The sequence below is a fragment of the Lemur catta genome, chromosome 7 (genome assembly GCF_020740605.2).
Source record: "Lemur catta isolate mLemCat1 chromosome 7, mLemCat1.pri, whole genome shotgun sequence".
Classification (NCBI taxonomy): domain Eukaryota; kingdom Metazoa; phylum Chordata; class Mammalia; order Primates; family Lemuridae; genus Lemur; species Lemur catta.
In genome coordinates, this window is record NC_059134.1 from 66,654,822 (window position 1) to 66,677,872 (window position 23,051).

The following is a 23,051-nucleotide window of genomic DNA, read 5'->3' on the forward strand; positions in this document are numbered from 1 at the left end:
CAAGAGATGTTTTCATCAAATGTGGTTTCTCAGTGTCAGTATCTAATGCTGTCCTGGTTCAGCCTGAAGCACTGGAAATTCAGAAGAGCTTGTGAGGGTTAGAGGAAATTCATTTTATTTGTTAAACAGAAAATCAGGCTATGAGATAGAACACTAAGATATGCAAATGTCTATCTTCTTTGTAGGAGAACCTGGGAGAATCACACTAGATTATTTTGAAATTAATTCAGCCTGAGTGTATGTGGAGCTTAAATGTGGTCCTCAGGAGGGTAAATAATGCATAATGTGTTTGAAACCAGAAAGGAGATTTGAAATGTATCTGGTAAAAGCTCCTTTCAGCCCAACTTCTGCACCAGAACATTCTAGTTGGTAGGAGCCCCATGTAATTTGCAAAGATTAAAACCTGTTGCAAGAAAATTAGCCCAAGCACAAGACTTTAATCATTTAAGAGGCTCCTGGCTTCTTTGGGCCTTGCCAATAGCAACTCCTTACCAATGGGGGCTCAAGGATGGATTCCAGGTCACTTGATAAATATTGATCATTTTGCAGTAAGCAAAAATTTCACATATGTCAATTTTTTAAATATCAAGTGAGAGTGGCTGCTCTGGGGTCTGCAAGTTAGGAATTCAAAAATAATGTTCCCAAATGGTTCCCTCTTGCAAAAGGATCAAAGATGTGGTTGCCAAGGCACTCTGGGAGTTTAAATTAGACATATGCTAAAGTGGTTGGAAACTGCCCAGTGCCCAGAGCCCCACAGGCCAATGCTGCCTGCTGTGTTGGTTGCTACGTCCATTCATGCAGAAATCGCATGGGGCCACCTTTCAAGGCCATGGCCTGAGATAAGGGCAGGAGGGAGCTGGATCTGGGGTGTCTTTGCCTTGAGGACTCCCATTTTACAGGAGTGTTTCCTTCTCTGCCATAGTCAGGGATGGGCAGACGAGACAGGGGCGTGGTGGGGACCAGCCATGGCACCGAGATGTCTGCACAGGAGATGGGGCTGAGCCTCTCCAGCCGAGACACACCTCGGGCAGTGTAGCAAGGACCCTGTGAGGGCTGCAAAGGAGGCAGAAGTGCCAGGTGTTGGTTTGGGATGTAAGGGCAGCCTGGGCTTTGGATTTAGCCAGCTTCACACCTCTCAGGCCATGCGATCTTGGCAGGTGACTTCATCTCAATTTCTCATCTAAGAGGTGGGATTGCTGTGCTTATTCACATCGAACTGCATGAGGCTGGACACGGAGAGGCTGAGGCTCCCAGACAGAAGGCTCTCAAGGGGCACTTACTTCACTTTAGGAACACTCACTCACATCTGGGTGATGCCAAGTCCCCGGAGCCGCAGGTGCCCGGCTGGGCTGTGACTTCCAGGGGCTATTCCAGAACAGCCCACAGGCCACTGCCCATCCTCCTCTTCCTCCCAGTGAGCTGAAGCAGCCCTCTTACTGAAGCAAGCCTACTCTGTGCCTAGCCCCACCCAGAGACAACAGCGATTCCTCCCGAGGCACACACTCAAGGACCCCTGGCCTTGCCTGTCAGCATGCCCAGCCCATACCACCAAGCGCTCAGCTCTTAGGGTCGGCCTCAGACCCCGTGCTGAGAGATCTTGGTGGCTGGGCAGGGCCCTGAGAGCCCCAGGGTCATGGAGGAGAGCGAGGAGGGAACTTTCAAACTGCACTTCAGCCTCCTGCTAACTCTTCATCCTGTCTCTTTCCCTTCCTAGAATCTCCCCTTCTAATGCAGCTTCACAATCCCTGCCAGAGGGGCAGATCTAAACACGCCCAGGGGTCCCAGAGCCTCACCTCCCACAGAACCAAATCTGCCATAGTCTGTGGCCCCTGTGACCCGGCCGAGTAGCCCTTTCAGGCTCTTCTCTGGCTGCCCCTTGCTGTGCCTCCAGGACCCAGCCACACTTATCTGCAGTTCCCTGGGTTTTGATGTCTCACAACTTCTGCACATGCTGTTCCCTCTCCTTGGAATGCCTTTCACTCCTTCTAAATGGAGCAGGCTCCTACACATTCTTAACATTCCAAGGTAAGTACCCTGTCTTTTAAAAAGCCAACAGCCCTGTCCTACCCCGATTCCAATACCACCAATTTCCTGCAATGTCCCATTTACAGACCCTAAGGGGAAGATTTACAAGGGCCCAGCAGATGCTGTAGACAATCTCAGGTGTGAGCCCCACTCACCTCCTCGGGGCCCAGTGCGTCCATCCATCCCCCTGCTGTGTCCAGCCTGCAAGCCTACTCTGCTCCCAGCCTGACCCAGAAACAACAGCCACTCCTCTCCAGGCACACAGCCAGCTGCCTCCCTGACCACACCCCTCCAGGCCTCCCTGTGCCTCTTAACTTGAAGGAAGAAAGGCGGGAAATGCAGCCCCGTCCTGTGCCTGTATATGAACCCCTGGCACATAGTAGGTAGGCACTCAGCAAATCCCTGAGAATCGGCCTGGAGGCGCAGCCTCACTATTGCCAAAGTGTCCCCCGCCTCCCCTCCATCTCCTCCCCAGCCCCTGCATCACCCTCCCAGTTTCTGACCACGGCCTCACTCTGTCACCTGAGAGAACTGCCAGTGAAGCTTCATCCTCTTGGCTTTGGCATAACTGCACTCGATGAGCCGTGGCCGGCTGTTGACGTCCACCAGGCACCGGTTGTCATCGTCATCGACTGTGGGGCTCAGGATGCCCACGTGGATCTGCTGACTGCTCGTGTAGTACACGTTCTGGGCAGGGAGGGAGGAGGAAGAGTGAGGGTCAGTGCCAGTGGCCAGGGAGATGGGAGGGAGGGTGGTGATTCTCACCGGGCAGCCGGCAAAGAGGTCACAGTTAGGGAAGACCCTGGATTCTTTATGTCTAGTGGCCTTCAAATTATTCTCTATTGCAATGAATAAGAAGAAATCCTTTTAAATTATGATCCAGTATAGTATCTATTCCACATGCATAACTAAAACAAAATTTTCAAGAACCAAAACTTATTCTTACTATATGTAATATACTCTGATAATTTCTATTCTATTCTTTCATTGAAAAGCATTGGCCATAACCTTTTAAATTTATTTCACCACCCACAGTATAAAAAACACCTCTTGAATCCATTATTTACAGACTCACTGGCTTCCTTCCCTCATAAATATTTCGTGCCAGGTACTGCGATTTGTCAGTAGGTGTAGAGCAAAATGCCCGGGTTTGCGTTCAGGGGCTCAGTGCCCTTCGGGCTGGGAGGTGTGCAGCACATTTGCTGTCCACATTAAGGCGTGCAGAGCAGGGGCTGGCTCGCTTTTTTAAAGGGCCAGATGGCAAATATGTTTGGCTCTGTGGGTGAGTTGGGGAGTCCCCAAGACCACTCCCAGTTCCCATGACCGTCTGCGAGGACTCACAGGACTCAGCCTACGGCTATACTCACCACTGTGATTTATTACAGGGAAAGGATACAGGGCAAATCAGCAAAGGGAAAAGGCATCTGGCAAGGTCTGGAGAAACCAGGCACAAGCCCCCAAGGGTCCTCTCGCGGTGGAGTAGCACAGAACACGCTGAATTCCCCCGAGTTGTGACAACACATGCGAAATGCTGTCTACCAGCGTGTTAGAGATTCAGCACCCGGGTGTTTACTGGGGGCTGGTCACATAGGCAGCCTCTGCCTGGTATATACCAAAATTCCACACTTCCGGAAGGCAAGCGGTTGCTAAGCATAAACCGTACTGCTAAGCATGAGCCGTATGCCTAACTGACTGAGATGCCTGAACGATCAGTCTAGGCTTAGTGAGCCACTCCTGCCAGTGCTGGTGGGGATCCGCCTGCAGGCCAAGCTCCTAGACGCCAGCAGGGGCCAGCCCGGTGAGCAAGCCTTCAGAGGACAGCAGTCAGGCTGGCTCTGTGAACTCCTTTTGCCCAGGGGACCACGCAGTCTCTGAAAGCTCAACTCAGCTGTGAGAGTGCAGGCACACCCACAGGAAATACATGAACGAATGGCTGTGTTCCACCAACACTTCATTTACAAGAACAGGGGCTGTCCCATGGGCTGCGGTTTGGGCCTGGTCTAGAGGAAAACTACATGACCCCTTGGCCTTTTGGCAACTTCTCTCAATCTTGAGCGGTGGTTCCCAACCAGCATCCCAAGCGAGTGGGAAGTCACAGGGCTCTGTGAGCTCTTTTCCTCCCTTACTAAAGGAACTCACCCTCTGTTTTCCCATCCCACATGCTTAGGCCCCCTGGGCAAACCAAAAATCCCACGGTTCTCTGCTTTAGGTTAGAATATTTAGGGTGGACTCTCTTGTTATCTTGACATTTTCAAAAATTTTCATCAGAAAATAGTTTTGATTAATTGGTAAAATGATAAAATGACATGTTTCTTGCTTTAGTGAAAGGGGGTGGTTGACAAGTACTTTTTAAACCTGGGTGCCACGCCACAAAAGGCACAGAGGTGGTAAGAAGGCAGTGCAGGCGAGCAGGGTAAGGGCAGGCCCGCCCGGTGTGTTCGTCTCGACCCTCAAGAGTCTCCCTGAGCTCCCAGGAAGGGGTGTAGGGCAGGCAGGGCCCCCCCTCAGGCCAGTGTGTCAGTCAGGACCTCAGCAGGAAACAGATGCCACACTCCAGGTGGGCGATCTGGAGTGTGTGATAAAGGTACAATTTTTAAGGTGTGAGTAGGGTGTCAGGAACCACCAGGGAGAGTATAGTTTCCTGGGGATAGCAACATGGAGCTGTTACCACCCCTAGGCCCAACGGGATGAAAGGAGAGAGCAGTTACCAGAACCTGTGAGCGAAGGCTGACTCAAGGTTTTGGGGTGGTGGTGAGCAGTGCTGAATAAACACCCCAACTTCACCTCCCTTGCCCACTCTAATCCTCTGCAGGGCCGGAGCATTGGCAGAACCCAACTGGAGACCAGCATGGGAGCCCACTGGGCCATTCCATAAAGCCAGCCTCCCAGGGCGGAAGGAAGTGGGCGGAGAGTGCGTCTGGGTAGACAGGCCGAAGACACTTGTTACCGCTAAGGTCTGTTCTCTGAGGTCATCTTACAAGTTATCAGGCTCTGTGAATCTATGTAAGTAAACATCAAAATGTCTAAGGTGATTCATTCATCCCATAACAGAGGTGAAGGGTCACAGTGACCAAAATTCTGAGCAGAGGCCAAATGTAGAATGCCCAGTTTCAATATGGAAATATACCTAGAACACAGAGGCAAAGCTACACTGGGCAACGGGTGGGCTGCTGACTGGAGCCCTGACACCGTCCATTGTGTGGCCTGGATTCCAGGTCACCACCGAGGAAAGCAGATGCTCTGTTGCGGCTTCCATCTTATTGGAATTGAGGGAGAAGTTGACAACTGGTGCAGTCATGCAGTTAGGCATTGCATCCATTTCACCCATTCAACCAAGAAATAATGTCTAAGTTGGGTTCTGGGGTTATAGGGATGAGAAAAGCCAAGGTCCCTGTCCTGGAGGGGCCACAGCCAAGTTGGGGCAACCAAGAATGTACCAAGAAATAATGGCCCTGATCACACTAATGTGAGAACTGTCCCTACTTCCTTCACTCACCTCCCCCAATTCTTGCTACTTTGGAAATAGGAATGATAACTCTCAGCCTCCAGAAAGCCTTTCCTGAACGTGCAACAGTGTGGGGCCTCAGCCTGCACCTGCCCCCGGGCCTCCCTCCGAAAGGTGCACACCTGTTCCTGCCCTCGGGTGATGGTGCCCTGTTCATGCACCATGACCTCCTTAGGACAGTATGGTTCTTAGTCACCTACGTGCCAGGACACAGATTTCCTGAGGCTCAGGAGTACGGACTGCAAGACAAGGGTAGCAGGGAGCCAGCCACTTCCATCCCCTTCTTCCTCCCTGTCATTAAGGCCTGGCTCTTGTTTCCAGGGTGGGCTCCACAGACACGAGCGGCCACTCAGGTAATAGCCGAAATCGGTTTTATCCACTTAGCTGCTCTGAAGAGTCTGGGGAGATGCTCTGAGAGACATGTCTGCACTTACTATCGGGTACAGCTGTCATCGGAGTTGTTTATTGCTCCTGAGTCTGGGAAAATCATAATAGGGACCGACAGTTGTTTGTTATTTAAAAAGCAAACAACAAAGTGCATCTTGACTGGGGTAACCACGAGGCTGGCAGATCAGAGAGAGAGGTTTGGTGAAGAGGGTTCTCTCACATCCTCCTCACTTGGACATCTCAGAAGCCCCGCTAGGAGTGGACTGAATAAATCAATGGCCCAGCACAAAAAGGGCAGTAGTTCCATGCGAGATACCCACTTTCCTTCCCTCCAGGCCCAGCAAGTGTGGCTGAGCTTTCTGAGCAATGGGGACTCTTGAAGGTTTAAGCAAGAAGTGACTTAGAACTGTGGCCCTAGATGAGGGGCGATTTTGCCCACCAGGGAATACTTGGAATGTCTGGAGACATTTTGGTTGTCAGGGCGGGGGGTGGGGGGCGGTACTGGGAGCTGCTGGCATCTAGAGGGCAGAGGTCAGGGATGCCATCAGCATCCTGCAATGCACAGGACAGCCCCACAGCGAAGATCTGGCCCATTTGTCAACAGCACTGCTGCTCAGATATCCTGACTCAGACTCCTGATGATAAAAGCTGAAATGTTTTTACCTCTCGCTACGGGCTGGACATGAAGCGATTTCCATGCTTTATCTCATTTAATACTAGTGATAACTCCGTGAGGCAGGTACTCTATTACCCGCTGTTTTGTAGACGAGGAAGCCGAGGCACAGAGAGCTTAAGTAACATGTCCGAAGTCACACAGTTGGCGAACAGTGGCTGAGACTGAAGGGAGGCAGTCTGACTGCAGAGCCACACATGGGACCGCTCACCTCCCTGTCCTGCCTCCCAGGCTGGAGGGCAGGGGGATGGCTGGGAGACCAGCTTCCACTGAGGTCCCTTCGAAGCCGAGGCCTGGACTAAGCGAACCAGAGGGCTGGAGGGGCCTTTACTAAAAGGCACGCAGTAAAAGATGCTGCCAAGTGCTGAGACAGCAGCGGCCCTCCTGTAACTCAGCCTAGGCGAGCTGTTATCCTGTCTGTGGATGTTTTACAAACCCCTGGGGCATAGAAACGACATCCTGGACCACTCGGTTCCTCCCAGCTGTGAATGATTGATTCAGCTCACTCTCCACTCAGCCCCACACAGCTCAGCAGCGCTGCAAACCAGGTCTCTGGCATGTCATTCTGACACTTACAAGAGAGAGAAAAATCACCTGCAAGGTTGAAGAGCCCACACATCGTACCTCAGGTCTCAGTGGCATTTCCTCTCCTCCCTCCGGGCCAGGGACAGAAGGAATGACTAAGATTCAGCTGCACAGCCGGCCAGGGAGCCACAGCGCCCCCTCAGGGCCACAGAGCCACGGTCGGGCACAGCCTTGTAGGGCTGGAAGTTCCCCTTGCTCCGTCCCCTACCTTGGAACAGGGGCTCCCCCCCTGCAGGATGCAGGTGGACGCTGCTGCCTGCGTGTCCTCAGCAGCCCTTCCCATCCTGGTGGCTGTGGGATGCCCTGCTCTGGCAGAGCCTGACTTAGGGTCCTGCACAGAAGCCACCCCTCACATGAATCAAGCCTCACCTCAGTGACAGAAACTCTGTCCCTGGGGGTGGGATGGCCTCAGGAGGAGAAAGGGGAGATGAAAACAGACACACTTTTGTATACCTATATGCCAGGCCTTCTGCTAGGTAACTTCCATGCCTGTGGCCACCTTCCACTTTTAAGAATAAGGAAACTGAGCCTATGAGCGTTTAAAAAAAAAGTGCCAAGGCACACAGGTGGGCAGTCGCTCCCTCCCCTCCCAGCTTGGGGAGGGAGCCTTCCTGGCAGTTCAGGGCCTGCGTCCCCTCCCCAAGTCAAGCAGCCCGATGGCCCCCATCCTTGGAGGACCTCCCCCTCCAGCCATTCTGAAACCTCAGCTGAGGCTGGCCCAGGCACCGGAGCTCGGCTCCCGAGAGCCACCTGCTCTCGCCCCTCAGAACCAGCAACAGGACTGCCGGGTCCCTTCCCACAAGGTTGTCGTGCTGAGCTCTGGGGGCTCCAAAAAGGGGGTTCAGGGGCCACTGTGGGTGGGATTTCAGGGCCCCTCTCCCAGCCCAGCCATGACAGATCTTCTTTTGTCTTCTTTATAGTTGGCTTTCATGTAACATTTTGTTTGAATAAAAGTTTATGAAGAATTAAAAAAAAAAAAAAGTTTTGAAAACCACTGCTGTAAAACACGAGGTGTCTGTCCAGGAGGAGGACGTTAGGGATTAGTAAGCCTTTATTAGCTTATGCCCCACCAAGTGGCATTGGGAAACATTTGGATGAGTACTTCAGCCGCCTGCCTCCAGGCCCTTGCATTCTTTGATATGGCCAATTTATGTATTTGGCAACCATTTAATGCCCTCTTCTATCGAGATCTCCATACTGACATCACACCTTAGCCTCCGCGGAAATTCTGAAACTGTCACCAAGCTGAACGAAGACTGAGATGCAAGAATCATGGGTTGGATGGAGGGAGAGGCAAGGAGGGCCTCCCAGAAAAACTAACAGGAGCAAAATGGGGTGAGTTACATCACTTACTGATACAAACATTTTCAAGGCACAACTGAAGTACCGTTTGTCTTCCAAACAATGGGAATTTTCAGCAGCTGTTTTTCCTCCATTAAATGATGTTTCCTTGGCAACACTGCTGGCCTAGAAAGTGGTTGCTCTTGAAAAGTGAGGTATCTTAGAGGCATTTAGAGACAATCTCTCGCCGAGCCTCCAGCATGGGGCAGCAGTGGTGGTATTTGGCCAAAACCTTCGTGGGGGTGGTGACAGAGGTGGAAAGGAGAGAGTCATAGTGGGACACTCTTTACAAGAGGTTCTAGAACCCACCACAAGGCAGAACACAACTGTATTTGCCAGGTTCTTACATGGTAAAAGTGGCCCAAGATGAACCAGCATCCTTGAGGTCATTTCTTTGGACATCTACCTACTCCCTAGATTTCGCAGCCCAACAAGGAATTAAGAGTCCAGCTTTCTGCAGGGGTTGGGGAAATACCAGAGGACTGTGACACAGTCTAGGAATTAAAAGTCACCATATTGGGATGATTGCAAAGTGTTAAAATGGGGGGGTGTTGGCAAAGGTCGTTGAGGGGAATAAAGGCCAAGCTGTGGGCTGAATCTTGGAAGAAGAGGAAGATCTGAGAGCAAACGAAATGCGGGAGGAGAGAGGCAAGCAGAGAGGGGACTCCCAAGGACATACTCCTGAATGCAATCAGGCGAAGGCAGGGCTCTCACCTTGGCTGCACTTTAGAGCCAACCAGGGAGCTTTCAAACCTATAAAACACAGTCTCAGGGGCTGGGGCCCAGGCATGGAGATTTATTCCAGGGGATTCTAACGTGCAGCCAAGGTTGAAGACTAGCTGTGTTAAGGAGACTGGGGTAGCCTAGGGATGGAATGTGGGGACCCCCCCCCCTGCCGGGGCATTGCTTTGAAGCCTCTGAGGAGGGTGGCCAAGAGGTGAGGAAGCACCATCAGTTAGGACAACGTTTCTCAAAGTGTAGGCCTCCCATCATCCGGGAACTTGTGAGAAATGCATTTTTGAGCCCAAACCAAATCTACTGAATCACAAATTCTGAGAGTGGGGCTCAGGAACCTGTGTTTTAATAAGCCATCCAGGTAAGTCTGTTGCATATTAGTATTTGAGAACCGCTGGTCTAGGAAGAAGGTGGCCTTGTGGGGTAGAAAGAACACGGGCTTCCAAGTCAGGAAGACGTGGGTCTCCACTCGACACCTCCGTCCCTCACTTGCTACCTAGGAAGCCATTCTGAGCCTCAGTTTCCTGTCCTGTGAAATGCAGTTGCTGTGAGGATTAAAATACTGGTAGCCCCTCGTCTGGCCAGAGGGACTGCAGGGCAGGGATGAGGGTCTCCGCTGGAGGATGAGAAAGGACCCAGTAGGGAGGGGACTGGTGGTCCAGCTGCAATGCCTCGACTCCCCTAATCTCTGTAGGTGAGGGTTCGCGGAGACAGAGGGCAGGGAGCCGGGCATGGTGGGTGGGAGGAAGGAAATGGAGCCTTGTTTTATTACATTTTATTACATTTCAATTTACAGAGTGATGCTTGTGACATCCAGAATGTGTATTCGAAGCGGGCTCTTTTTCCTTCTTACCAAAGAATGAGCTGCAGGCCTCTCTGCGGACAGGCAGGCTGATTTAAGGGTTTGGTTATTGGTCATTAACCCCTTGACACAGAGGTTCGTTACTCTGCTGAGGGCCATAGCACGCTGATGCTAAATCAGGGATGAAGGAAAGTCATTTCCAAAATGATTGTGTGTTCACCACCCACAGCACTAGGTCCACATGGGGAACAGAAAACATTTATAAACACTGTTTGCCATTACTGTGCTGGAGCATAAATGTGTAAGGCAAGGTTTCTAGCTCGGAGCTTCCCCTGTGAACCCCTTTCCCTGGTGGAGGGAGAACAGGGGAGGCTGGGCACGTGAATCCCCCAGCTTTGCGGGGAGAGGTTTGCAACTGGTACTCAGCCCATCCGTCAGTAGCTGATCCAGTTCAAGTCAACACACACCCTGTGTGCCCTCTCAGGTGCCAGGCCTGACCCGGGCACTGGGAAAGCCGAGAGGACAGGACGTGCCCCTCTCTCGGGGAGCTCTCAGCCTGGCGGTCAGACAGACGCGAGGAAGGTGAATAGGACATAGTCGCAGCCGAGCTTACAACAGATCAACGTGCTGGGGCACTCCAGAGTACGGGTGACAATCTCTACCCGAAGCTGTCAGTGAATGATGAGGTTTGAGAACAGCCAGAGAAGAGAGAAGTTTGCCTAGATAGCTGACAAGGGCAAGGGACTCCTGGCGAGGGAACGGGCAAAGCCAAGCCACAGTGGCCTGACAGCATGACACCATTTAGGGAAGGAGAGTGCCTATGGGGTGTGGGGTAGAGGAGGCCGGAAGAGCACCCTGGGGGCTGAAGAGTGTGGACAGCACCCCGTTGTGACCTCAGATCAATAAGTCACTCCACTTGTTAGTGCATCTGAGGGGTCCTTAGAGTCTTCTGAGTGCAAAATCTCCAAGGGGCCTGCAAGTGTGCCTGGGCTGGAGGTGAGTCGGGCAGCTTCTGCAGGCCCGTTTGAGAGATTCCAGATGCAGGTCTGCAGAGCAGCAGGAAGAAAGGCAGAGCTTTGACCAAGGAGTCTTCTTTGAACTTAAGACTGAATAGAAAAGAGCCTGATTTCTGCCTCCCACCATGCAGCCAGGGGAGGCAGCCACTGTGGCTGGGCCTGGAAGGTTTCCCTTAGCGTCACAGCCGTTGCTGTGGCTGCTGTTTTCATGTTTAATTCCAGGCCTCGCCCCTGCGGCATGGTGTCAGCCATCTCTCCGCCACCATCTGTGGGGTTCCAGCCCAGATCAGCAACCCTGTTCCCCATTTTGCTTTGTCTTCTCTTCCTGTGTCTTCTTGAGCTCCTGGGCCCAGTGTTTGCCTAGCGAGTCCCTCTGCCCCAGGAGACAGCCAAGCGACAGGGGTTGCCCTAGTCTTCCTGCACTGAAACCAAGGGTCGAGCTGGAGTGAATTACCAGCGAGAGAGCAGACAACCCAGTGGAAAGAGTCGCGGGATTCCTGAATTACTGAGAGTTTTATTTGCTTTTCTTGTAATAGCAGCTGGCCTCCCCCCGGCCATGGGAGTAGGCGTGTCTCACAGGTGGCCAGTCAGAGTGCCCCACCGCCTTGGCCCAGAGATTGGGTTCAGGATGGGCTTATGAACCCGTCTAGGCCAATGAAAACCCTCCCTGGCATTGTCAGCTGTGAGATCACGTGACTGGAAGGCTTGGAGCCCAGAGCTACTTGCTGCCTTCCTCTGCAGGGACACTGGGAAAGCTCCGCGACTGCAGGAGAGACAAAGGTCGTACATGCCGGGATCAGAGCCAGAAGGTGGGGAAAGAGCGAGAAAGGGAAGTCTGGCTCCTGCATCCAGTTCTGCTTGAAGCCCAAGACAGACATGGACTTGTCAGTGACGTGAGATGATGATTTCTTTTGCATTTAAGTTGGCTTGAGTCGGGTTTCTGTCACATGCAACCGAGAGTCTTGACTAACACACAGGAGGCATTTCCAAAATACAAAGGGGATAAAGCAAAAAGATGGCCATGTCATATAGCTCAGTAGTCCTTGGCTACAGAGTGAATGTAGGTGTCACGTGTGTATATCGTTTATTCATTCATTATAATAAAGCAGGTCACTGTTTTAATAATAAAGTACTGAAGTTTACGAATGTTTGACTTTTTTTTTTTTTTTACAAGATAAGGAAATGTCTCACACATTTACATGCCCGTTTCTTGAGTGGGTGGGAAGCTAGTGAGGCTGGAGGTTCACATAAGCCTAGGAAGTCCCCGGTGTGGGCTGAGTTTCTGAACATTGTCCATTATGTGGGTATACGGAAGAAATTGAGAACTGCTGGGAAAGCTGAATTACAGAGAAATAAACTTAGCGTGGGCCAGAATAAGACGATGAACAGGTACCCTGGCTTGGGATTGCTGGTGGAGCCTATCTGCAGCCTCCCGTGTCTGTGGGGAGCAGTGCTTGCAAACTGCCCCCACCTGGGCCTTCGCCCCTCCCTTTGACGCTCACGCTCTCTGCTTGCACCTGGATCAGCCCGGCTGCCCGGCACAGGCTCCTGCCTGGGAGCTCTCTCCAGCGGCGGACTCTGACACAGAGGGGAGCTGCAAACACAGTTCAGGCCAGGCAGAAGTGCACTGCCAAGGGGCGGATCACAGAGGCTCCATCAATAGTACTGGCCCGGGCTGAGCCGTGGGGCAGGCCCCAGCGGCTGAAGAACCAGGCTGGCCTCAAGGAAGAGGGATGTGCACAGGATGTGTGCTGCTGTCAGGACAAAGTCAGAGACAGAGCAAAGAGCTGCCAAGAGCTTCTGGAGTTGCAGAGTCATTGTACTTGGCCTCAAAAGGCAGGAGAACTGACAGCCCTCGCTGGCTCCGAATGCACCGGGCCCATCAGCAGCCCTGAGGACACCACCCTCAGATGAGGAACATAGCAAGGGGCTGTGACCCTGCTCACAATCCCCTCGGGGCTCAGCGTCTCCTGGATAGAGGGCAAAGCCCAGGTGACTCCTGGAAAACCCACTCCGTCTACTTTCACAGCATAACCTGGCATCCACCCCATTTGTGGCTGTAGCAGATGCTGTTGGTGCCCCAGCCCTGGACATGTGGATGGCCCTCCTCTGTCAGGCTCTGCTGCCTCCTGCCCAAGGGCCTGTTCTTGCTGCAGGAGCTGCTTGGCCTGCACTGGGCCCCAGAAGCAGCCCTCACCCAAGGACGATGGAAGCTGGTGGATAAATAACCCACCCTTCTTGCCCCTTGGGATAATTCTGGGACACGTTCCCTACGGCTTCCAGAAATCCCCAGCAACACGGCCCCCAGCAGCCCACACTGGCACCTGCTCATCATGCACTCGGACTGACCTTCCTGCCTCCCTTGCCCCATTTTCCCTCTGCCTTACCAGTATTTCCTGGAATCACCTCCCAGGTAAATTACTGGCCACAAACCCTTGTCTCAGGGTCTGCTTCTATAGAAGCCCAACTCAAGAGAGCAGCTGGCCCAGGGCTCGCTCCACCTGTGGCCCTCATGCCCAGGGTCCCCAGCACAGGTACGAGGTGGAGGCTGAGCCTGTGCTGTCACTGTACTTGGGCCCCAGCACAACCTCAGTCAGCAATGCTGCTCATTATGAGCACCAAACTTGGTGCCCCTGAGCCTTTTGAGGACACCACATGTGACAGGACACCTTCCAGTGTGGTAGCCATGGTGACACCTGAGTCCACTGCAAGGCAGGCCCGGGGCTGAGAGACTGCTGCACCCCTCTGGCCCGGATGTCCGTGGGCTGCCACCATATGAACTCTCTCGCCGATCCTCCCCTGCAGCCCATGAGTCCTCCTGTGATGGGGACGCCTTTGGGTGAGAAGCATATTTCATCTTCACCTTGACCCTCCGGAAGTAGCAGGCTCTGGTCATCCAGCACACTCCCCTGGGAGGGGCTGTCTGTCTAACAGTGACCCATGTCCTCTGAAGACGGCTCTGCCCAGGGTTGGCCTCAGATGGTCCGTACTCTGTGACTGCCACCCGCCCTTCGGGGAGATGGAGCTGTTACAAGAAGACTCCTCCCAGGAATTGAAAACGTGACATGGAAAGACACGGAGAACGGTAGCCCTGTAGCTGAGACACACTTAGGGAACTTCTAGAGAAGATCCAAGGACTTATAGTGCTGAGGGTCCTGGAGCTGCCCGCTTCCTGTCTTTCCTAGTTAATCTTCCCTCTGAGTCTATGAAAAGGAATCACGCCACATTTCCTCGAATGGCACCCACTCTTTGTTTTTAGCTGAAGCTACCCAAGTTTGTTTTATTTGTGGTTGTTGTTGGTAATGATTCCCTCCCCTCCAATTAACAAATACAGTCAGCTCCATCATCAGTAAGTTCTCTGTGTTCAAGGGATCCCGAATGCCTGGATCTGACTGCTGAGCCCCACTAAGGCCCCTGTTTTGGAAGGTATTGCTCAGAGTCCTTCCTGGCTGCGTCTGCGTGTCTGCCGGAAGCTGTGCCTGCTCACTAACAAACAGCCAAGAGGGAGCATATCCTGTGCACTGAGGAATACGTCCCCCAACGTTCCTCCTTCCACAAACGCAACAGTCTGCCAACTTGCCATCAGCTCGTGGCAGTCGATGCCTGCTTCCTAACCACAGAAACCGATTGGTTCATTATTCAGAATAGTCACTGCCCCGTCCTATGAGGCTCCTCCTTGTCTTCCTCTGCCTCCTGAGCAATCATGTTTCCCCACATCATTAATGTCAGATGTGACCATGTGTCTAGCTTTGGCCAATGGAATGTGTGTGGAAGTGACAGGTGTCACTTCCAATCAGAAGCTTTGGGAGCAAGCATGTGATCGGCCACCCCTCTTTTGCTCTCTGCCACTGGACCTGCAGCATCCCAGATAGGGGCTGCTCCTTTGGCCCTAGAAAAAGGTGAGGTGACACAGAGCTGAAGCTGAATCATGGTTACTATGTAGCATGAACACGAAAGAAACGTGTCTTGTTGGAAGCCACTGAGATTTGGAGATCATCAGCCTAAGATGACTGATGTAGAAATGACACTGGAGGAAGTGTGCTGCCAAACCTTGAAACATGGGACACTGGCTTTGGGGCCAGAGCGGGGTGGTGGGGGAACCATCACTGGAGGCTGGAAAGGTGGCGGCCTCTTGTATGCAGCTGTGAGACACTGGGCAAACGTGCTGCCTGTGATATCCTGGTAGACCGCTAACGTGGGAAAGGAGCCCATGCCGTGGATGAAGAGCACGCCCTTGGTCTCCATCAGCTGCGTTGACAAGGCATGGCAACACGCAGAGAAGGTCAGGAGAGAAATGCACGTGTAGCATGGCCCAGATATGTGTGTTATTATAAGCCACTGAGGTCCACACTGGAGCATAAGGAAGGATCAACTGATAGCCATTTTGTTAAGCTCCCTGCCCAAAGCATCACACAAAAAAAGAACTTCAAAATGGGGTGCATGCTCTTAAGAAAAAGCACAAGGGACTTTGGGCATAGAGGCCAAGAGGACTTGATTTAATGAGGGGAGGGGGAAGGGGGTGATCCAAGAAAGACTCACTCTGGGTCCAGAGCACTCTGCCTAGACTCAAGTCTACTAGCTGCGTACCTAGAGACAGTCTACACAGCTATTCATTCTCTCAATCTACTCATCTGTAAAAGCAGGGGCTAACAACGCTGCCAACCTCATAGGGGTGTTGGGGGAATTATAGGGAAAGATTTGTGCTTGGTGTTAGCTGTTAGTGATGCCATCATGACATCTGTCACTCTCTATTAGACTCCAAGTTCCCCGAGGACAGGGACAGTGTTTGTGTTGGTCACCTTGGTATCCCTATTATCTAACCCACTGCTTGATACATGACATATACTCAAAACTTATTAGTTGATTACATTAATGTATTAATCAATTATTCCAGGGATCCTTGAACTGTAGCTCAGAAACACCCAGGCTCATTCCCTGGCACCTGTCTCACATCCCATATTCTGTCTGTCCAGTTTGGACCAGTATCTTGGACACCACTCTCTATATGGCCCTGTGGATTAATGGCTTGGATAGAACAAGGTATCTCCCAAGCACAAGATTCTTTTTTTTTTAATTTCAGCATATTATGGGGGTACAAAAGTTTAGGTTACGTATATTGCCCTTGTCCCTCTCCCCCCCCAAATCAGAGCTTCAAGCGTGTCCATCCCCTAGCCAAGCACAAGATTCTTAATATTTGCCCCCAGCATTCAGTCTGTGCCAGGCCTAAGCCTTACCTGGCCCCCAGGAGAAATGAGGAGGCTCAGTCACTTGCTGGTATATGGCATATGACAGTTATCTTGCACTGCATTAAAAAGAGCTTAGAATATTCCCAGTGAGAGATGTGTGTGCATGTGTGCACGTGTGTGCATGTGTGCGTGTGTGTGCAGATATCTTAACATATGGTCAGTGTGGAATCTGGACTCACCAGCAATCTCAGTGAGCAGGAAGATGTAGGAGAAAGCATAGTAATAAAATGTTCAAGTTAAGATCCAGTAGGGAGAAGTCAGCCCAGAAAAATGGAGTTCACGTGGATGAAATAATGCGCCTGATTTTAATCTGCAAATATAAATCTCTCTATTTTACTTGCTCCAACACCATCTCCATCTCCATCTTTCTAGTTCGTGGAAAAAATATAACCAGCTTTACTGGGGAAAAAAAGCTCCAGATCATGTCTTTATTGGAAGTTACACACCACAGATAGCAATGCCAGATGGATTGCACTGTGGCAGAGAAAGTGTTGGAAAACTAAGACCACTCTTATTTGGGATCCCTTTTCCTGCCATACCACAAGATAGGCACTCAATAAATATCTCTGAATGAGTGCAGGAACAAATGAATGGAATAATACAAAGTGAACATGATAGGACCTTGTGATCTGTTACAAAAATGGACACAGATTTTTCCCAGCCTTGCATGTAAACCACTTTGCAATGTGACCCTGTAGCTCTTCCCTTCAAAGGGGGAGTCAATTTTTCTCCTCCTGGAGCCTGGGCTTGGCTGTGTAACTTACCTTGGCCAATGCAATTTCCATAGCAAATGGGACACAGCAGAGACCTGGAAAGCACTCATGCATTTGGCCTGGCCCTCAGGGACACAAGGTGGAGGTGACACTCTCCTCTGTAAGGATCAGACATCAGACAGCACCACCCTCTGCCCACTTTGTTCTTCTCACCCAAGTACCCGGCAGTCTGCCACATCCACCATGGTCTTTGGCATCAGGCTCAGCTTCCTTACATCACACTGGACAACATGCAGAGTCTCAATCAGTGATGCCCCCTGCACTGTGGCCTCCATTCCGAGGGGGGACTGTGCTCTATCTGAGCCACCCACAGCCAGACCGCAGCTCTTAGCGCCCCAAACTATTACCCAGCTCTCACCTAACCACCTTGCTATGGTTTGAATGTGTCCCCCAAAGTTCACATGTTGGAAACTTGATCACCAATGCAGCAGTGTTGGCAGGTGGGAACTAATGGGAGGTGTTTGGGTCATGGAGGGCACTGCCCTCATGAATGAATCAATGCCATCATGGCGGGAGTGGGTTCCTTACAAAAGGATGGGTTCAGTCCCCTCTCTCCCTCCTATCTGCTCTTCCTCCATGAGATGATGCAGCAAGAAGGCTCTTGCCAGGTGACAGCACCTTGATATTGGACTTCCCAGCCTCCAGAACCAAGAGCCAAGAAATATCTGTTTGATATAAGTTACCAGTCTCAGGCATTCTGTTATAGTAGCACAAAACAGACTAAGACACACCTATTGATCTAGATTATCCACTCTCTTACTTCCCAAATGCCTGCTCACCACCTAATTAAGGCCTTTGGAATAATCACCTTTTACTTCCCAAATGCCTGCTCACCACCTAATTAAGGCCTTTGGAATAATCACCTTTTACTTCCCAAATGCCTGCTCACCACTTAATTAAGGCCTTTGGAATAATCACCTTTTTTCTTTCCATGCATAATTACCGCCCCCTCCTGACCTTTCCCTAGAAAGGCTACACCCCATTTCCCACAACCACCCCCTTGCCAACAGCTTCAAATCTTTAATTCTGTATCCTTTCTACCTTCCACACCCTGTAAGGACCACCTCTGTAGCCTCATTCCCCTTCTCCATACCTGTTCCCTGGATGCTGGCACTACCAGAGTAAATTCATGGAACTGGGCAAATTCAATCCACCATGAACTCATGGTCTTCAACCTCAACTGGGCCCTAGTATTCCTCCTCTGGGTGCCTGCTCAGCATCTGAGCCACTCCCACTCAGCAGGGTTTCTAAATCTTCTCTCTCTCTCTGGTAACTTCACTTGCAAGACGGCCTCCTGAGCCTCCCTCCATCCTGCCTCCAGGCCTTAGTGGAAGAAGTTCCTTCCTGTAGTCCACGACCAACCTCACCTGTCCTTGCCCCATCCCTATCCCCAGGGATGTTGCTTCCTTAATTGTTCCTCTCTACCCATACATCAGATCTCCATTTCTACTGATTTCTTCCCCTTGGCCTCAAAACATGCTCCCTTACTGCTTTCCTTATAAAGCAAATCCAAGTACACACCTCCTGTCAATCCTACACCCCTCCTGAGGGCCAGGCCCTCTCTCTCCATCCTTTCGCAGTAAACTGTGAGGAAGAGGAGTCTACACTGGTCAGCTCCACCTACTCACCCACTTCCTCAGACAGAGGCTATCTTGCCACCATGTCCTCCCAGACAGCCCACGGCCACGGCACGCATCACAGGGGATGGTATCAACCATCCTCAGGGTCCCAGAGCAGGTGCCAGGGTGAACCTTGCCACCATAGAAACCTCCAGAGGGGGTAGAGGTGAACACAGGCTCATTGCATTTTGCGATCATCACTTAAAAAGCTTTAGTTAATTTTCCATTTATTTAGCTATTCCTTTATTCAACACATACTTATTAAGCACTATAATGCCCTAGGCAAATATGATTAGGCAATTTCCGAGTACATTCCAAGGATGCTAAAGATTGTAAATCTATTTTGCAGAGATGTAAATCTATTCTGCAGCCCAGTTGTGCAAGAATTGAGACCAGTAAGTCCTTTTTCCTGCAGAAAAGATGTTATAAAATTTTTCTTCTGAACGTGTGTCCTTCACCCAAGCCAACCTCCACTCCCACACATGTTCCTGCATTTAATACTGTATTTTTGAGAAAGAAAAAGATAAAGCTATTCTGGTGATTGATTTAGAGGGCCCAGCTCTGCTTACATTCCGTGTATATTAACACAGTGCTAACCTCAAGGACTCCACTAAAGCTCTACTCTGGCACAGCTAATGCACAGCAACAAAAACAGATTTCACTAAAAGTGTCTGGGACAAAGGCAATGTGGTGACAATGAAGTTAGTCTGGAAAATCGAATATAAGAATCCATTTATGCCCATGATATATTCTGAACATAGCTCCTTAGGAACTTTCTTGAAATAGACGAGCATATCCTTAAGCTGCCCTGAGGTAAACAACATTCAGATGTCCACACTCAATGCTACCAGCCATTCCCAAATCTCAGAGCCTGTTTATTTATACTCCTTCTTTCTCAAATTCTCAGCTAGGGGTGGTGCCACCACCTCCAGGGGACCCCTGGAGATGCATGGGGATGTTTTGGTCCCATATTGACACATCTGGTGGTCAGGGTCCAGATATGGTCAGCATCCTACCCTGAATAGGACAGTCCCACACAATGAAGAACTGCCCCATGCAAAATGTCAGTGACACCCTACTAAGAAACAGCAAGCACCAAGGGGCAGCCAATCAAGCAGCCCACTTCCTGAGGGCCTACATTTGGAGCAAGGGACATGAGAGCACTCACAGAGACCATGGGGAAAGCTCCCCACTTCCTGCTCCAGATGAAAGCAGAAGTGCTTTCAGGAAGGGCACTGTACTATGCCATTCAGGAGATAGGATGCTTGCAATGTCTACTCTGTCGCCGGCTTGTAGTTTGTATCCTGGACTCCCCTGGGTGCAGTTCTGTAAGACCATTTTGAGTGGGGGAGTGAGTTACAGAAAGCTGCAAGGGAAAACACTGGTGAGAGAAGCCCTGCCCACAAGAGAACCCCTGGGGTCTGAGAAGTTTCCGTTTCTCTTGCCTAGGGGTTGGGTCAAGTGGAAAAGCAGGCCGGCTTCATGAGCCAGCTAGTCCTGGTGGCAAGAGAGGCTCTGATGGAAGGAGGTGCTCCCCACTCCTGCCCTACCTGTGCCCACAGCAACTGGCCAGTCATCAAGAAATATGATCAAGGTCTGGCTTCCATCCTAGCATGAGAGGGCACATCTCCCAAGTGCCTATCCCCAGGTCTCCATGAAAACATACTGGGTCTGAAAGAAGAGGTATGGATCCCACCAGGTCTGATCTTGACTAATGATAACTAACACTAACACTAACAGCAATTACCGTACATTGATCAAGGGCTTCCCGTGTGCCAGCCATGGTGCTAAGCATCCTATGTACAGCTGACCCCTGAACAATGCAGGGGATAGGGGTGCTGACCCCCTGTGCAGTTGAAAGTCCATGTATAACTTTTGATTTCCCAAAATTTAACTACTAATAGCCTACTGTTGACTGGAAACCATACCGATTCATAAACAGTTGATTGACACGTATTTTGTATGTTATATGTATTATATACTGTATTCTTACAATAAAATAATCTAGACAAAAGAAAATGTTGATAAGAAAGTCATAAGGAAGAGGAAATATATTTACTATTCATTAAGTAGAAGTGGATCATCATAAAGGTCTTCATCCTCAATGTCTTCCTCCTCTCCTGAGGAGGAGGAGGAGGAGGAAGAAGGGTTGGTCTTGCTGTCTCAGCGATGGCAGAGGTGGAAGAAAATCTGTGTATAAATAGATCTGTGCTGTTCAAACCTGTGTTGTTCCAGGGTCAACTGTATTTCTCCATTTAATCTCCACAAAACCTCTTCAAGGTAAATGGTTTTGCCCCCATTTTATGAAGAACCAGCCTTTGGATGAAGGCTGGAAGATGGCAAAGCCAGTGTGCCTAGCCAGGCTCTCAGAGGTCTTTGTGAGGAAGACTGCCTACACCTTTATTTACTGAAAAAGCCAACAACCTTATTAACAGATCCATTAATTAACCGGGGAGCCCTGAGCCCCTACCCCACGCCAGACAGTACGCTTAGGGATATAGTGGGGAATAAACAAGACCCTTGCCCTCAGGGAACTTACCAGCTAGTGGTGGAGAAAGACCATCAACAAGTAAACAAATTCACATATAATCACCAAATGTAAGAGCTGTGATGGAGTCAGACAAGGTACAGAGATCTAAGAACAAGTAAGAGCACCTGGGACAGGAAGGTCAGGAAAGACTGCCCCGAGGAAGTGGGTCTGGGGCGGGGGCCACACGGATAAGAAGAGGGAGAAAGGAAGCCGGGGCTTTGGCCCTGGGAAGCTGAGACTAGAGGTCCCCCAACGGGGAGAGAGACACTGCCCCAGGTCCTCAGGGGAGAGTGGAGCACCCCAAAGGCGAGAGGCACGTGCAGACAGCCCTCCTGAGCCGAGATAGAGCTGTGTCCTCACCGGGGACGATGGGGAAGGGCAGGGTTGATGGAGTGATGTTTTCAGATCCTCCAGCCCAGTCTCAAGGACCTGCTATCAGTGATTTCAGGGAGAAAACTGCAAAGTAGACTCAGTTTTCCTCTAGGTTCTAAGAGGAAGAGTATGCCTGGGTGGTGGACTAAGTCAGTAACTCCTCCCTGTACTCTCACCGCAGATTTTATGCATCAGCAAGTGTGCACCGCACGCCCCCCATGTGCCCAGCCAGCATCGCGTCACACTGGTGGCTTAGTGTCCTGCCTTTGTCCTGAGACCTTCCCAAGAGCAGGGGCCACATGTTTAAACTCGGGAGGCAGCACTGAGTCACGGCTCTGAGCATAAGCTCTGTAGTTAGGCAACCCGGGTTCTAAGCCAGGTTCCACCGCTCGTTAACTGTGTGACCTTGAGCAAGTGACATAGCTGCCAGGAGCCACAGCTTCCTCCCCTGTGAAAATGGGGTAATAGCAGTATCTAATTCAAAGGGCTGTTGAGGATATTAACTGAGCTTATACACACAAAGCATTTAGAAAGATGCCTAGAAACAGTAAACAAGAAATTCAAGCTATCTTTAACCATCATAAATGCTTGTTGAGAGATGGCTCTAATTTGAACAAGAGACCAACTTTACCGAGCCCAGTTCTGTGCCAGACTTGGTGTTAGGCACATGCAGGTTTGTTACTTCCTTTAACTCTTAGCACCTGCCCTCATCTTACTGCTCAGGAAGCTGAGGCTCAGAGAGGTGAAGTGACTTATCAGAGAGCACAGAGCCAAGTCAGGATCTCAATTTAGCTCCTCTGTCCCCGGGTTTGATGACCTGTCCCCAAGGCCAGAGAGGCTTGGGAAGCAAAGAGCTCTCCAAAGAACGGTGGCAGAGGGCAAGAGACTCACCCATCCTGTCAGCGAGCCTGAGTGCTGGCCCACTGTGGTGCTGCTAATGACTGCTGCTTCCCTGCCTATAGGAGTTTAATAAAAGTCATGCAAGACTCGCTGTTTACAACTCTAATTGTGGAATTTGGACATGAAGTGAAGAACATATCATGTGGAATGAATAACAAATCAAGCGGCTCCTTTTTTTAGCACTGACGCTGCGGGAGCTGCCCAGAGTTCACCATCACTCGCTGCAAAGAGGACGTTAACGCTGCAGCAATGACATCTGTGTGCCTAACACATCCCTCGGCTCCCTCCCTGTCTGCCTGCACCCCCAGGCCAAACTGGTGCGTCCAGACCCCCGGCTCTACCTCTCTTTTGCAATTAGCAAAAGAGAAATGGAGATGAGGTGCCTTCCAAAAGCAGAGTGGGAAACTGGCTGGGTGCTCAACTCACCCAGAGAATGGGGACCAGTTCCAGGCAGGCCGGAATCAGGGCTAACTGCAGGCAGGTTCCAGCAGGTGGCTGTGATGGAGAGGGAGCCCTGCCTGAGAAAGTCACCCAGGCCACAC

The 23,051-nt window shown here is 50.9% G+C and overlaps 1 protein-coding gene across 1 annotated transcript in view; it reads right to left on the reverse strand.

Moving 5' to 3' along the window:
* The window catches only part of GALNT18 (polypeptide N-acetylgalactosaminyltransferase 18), a 316,828-nt gene that overhangs the window by 10,084 nt on the left and 283,693 nt on the right, over positions 1-23,051 (reverse strand). Inside the window, exon 10 of the mRNA XM_045557525.1 lies at positions 2,548-2,712. Within this exon, the coding sequence (XP_045413481.1) occupies positions 2,548-2,712 (165 nt within the window). The remainder of the gene's footprint in view (positions 1-2,547; positions 2,713-23,051) is intronic.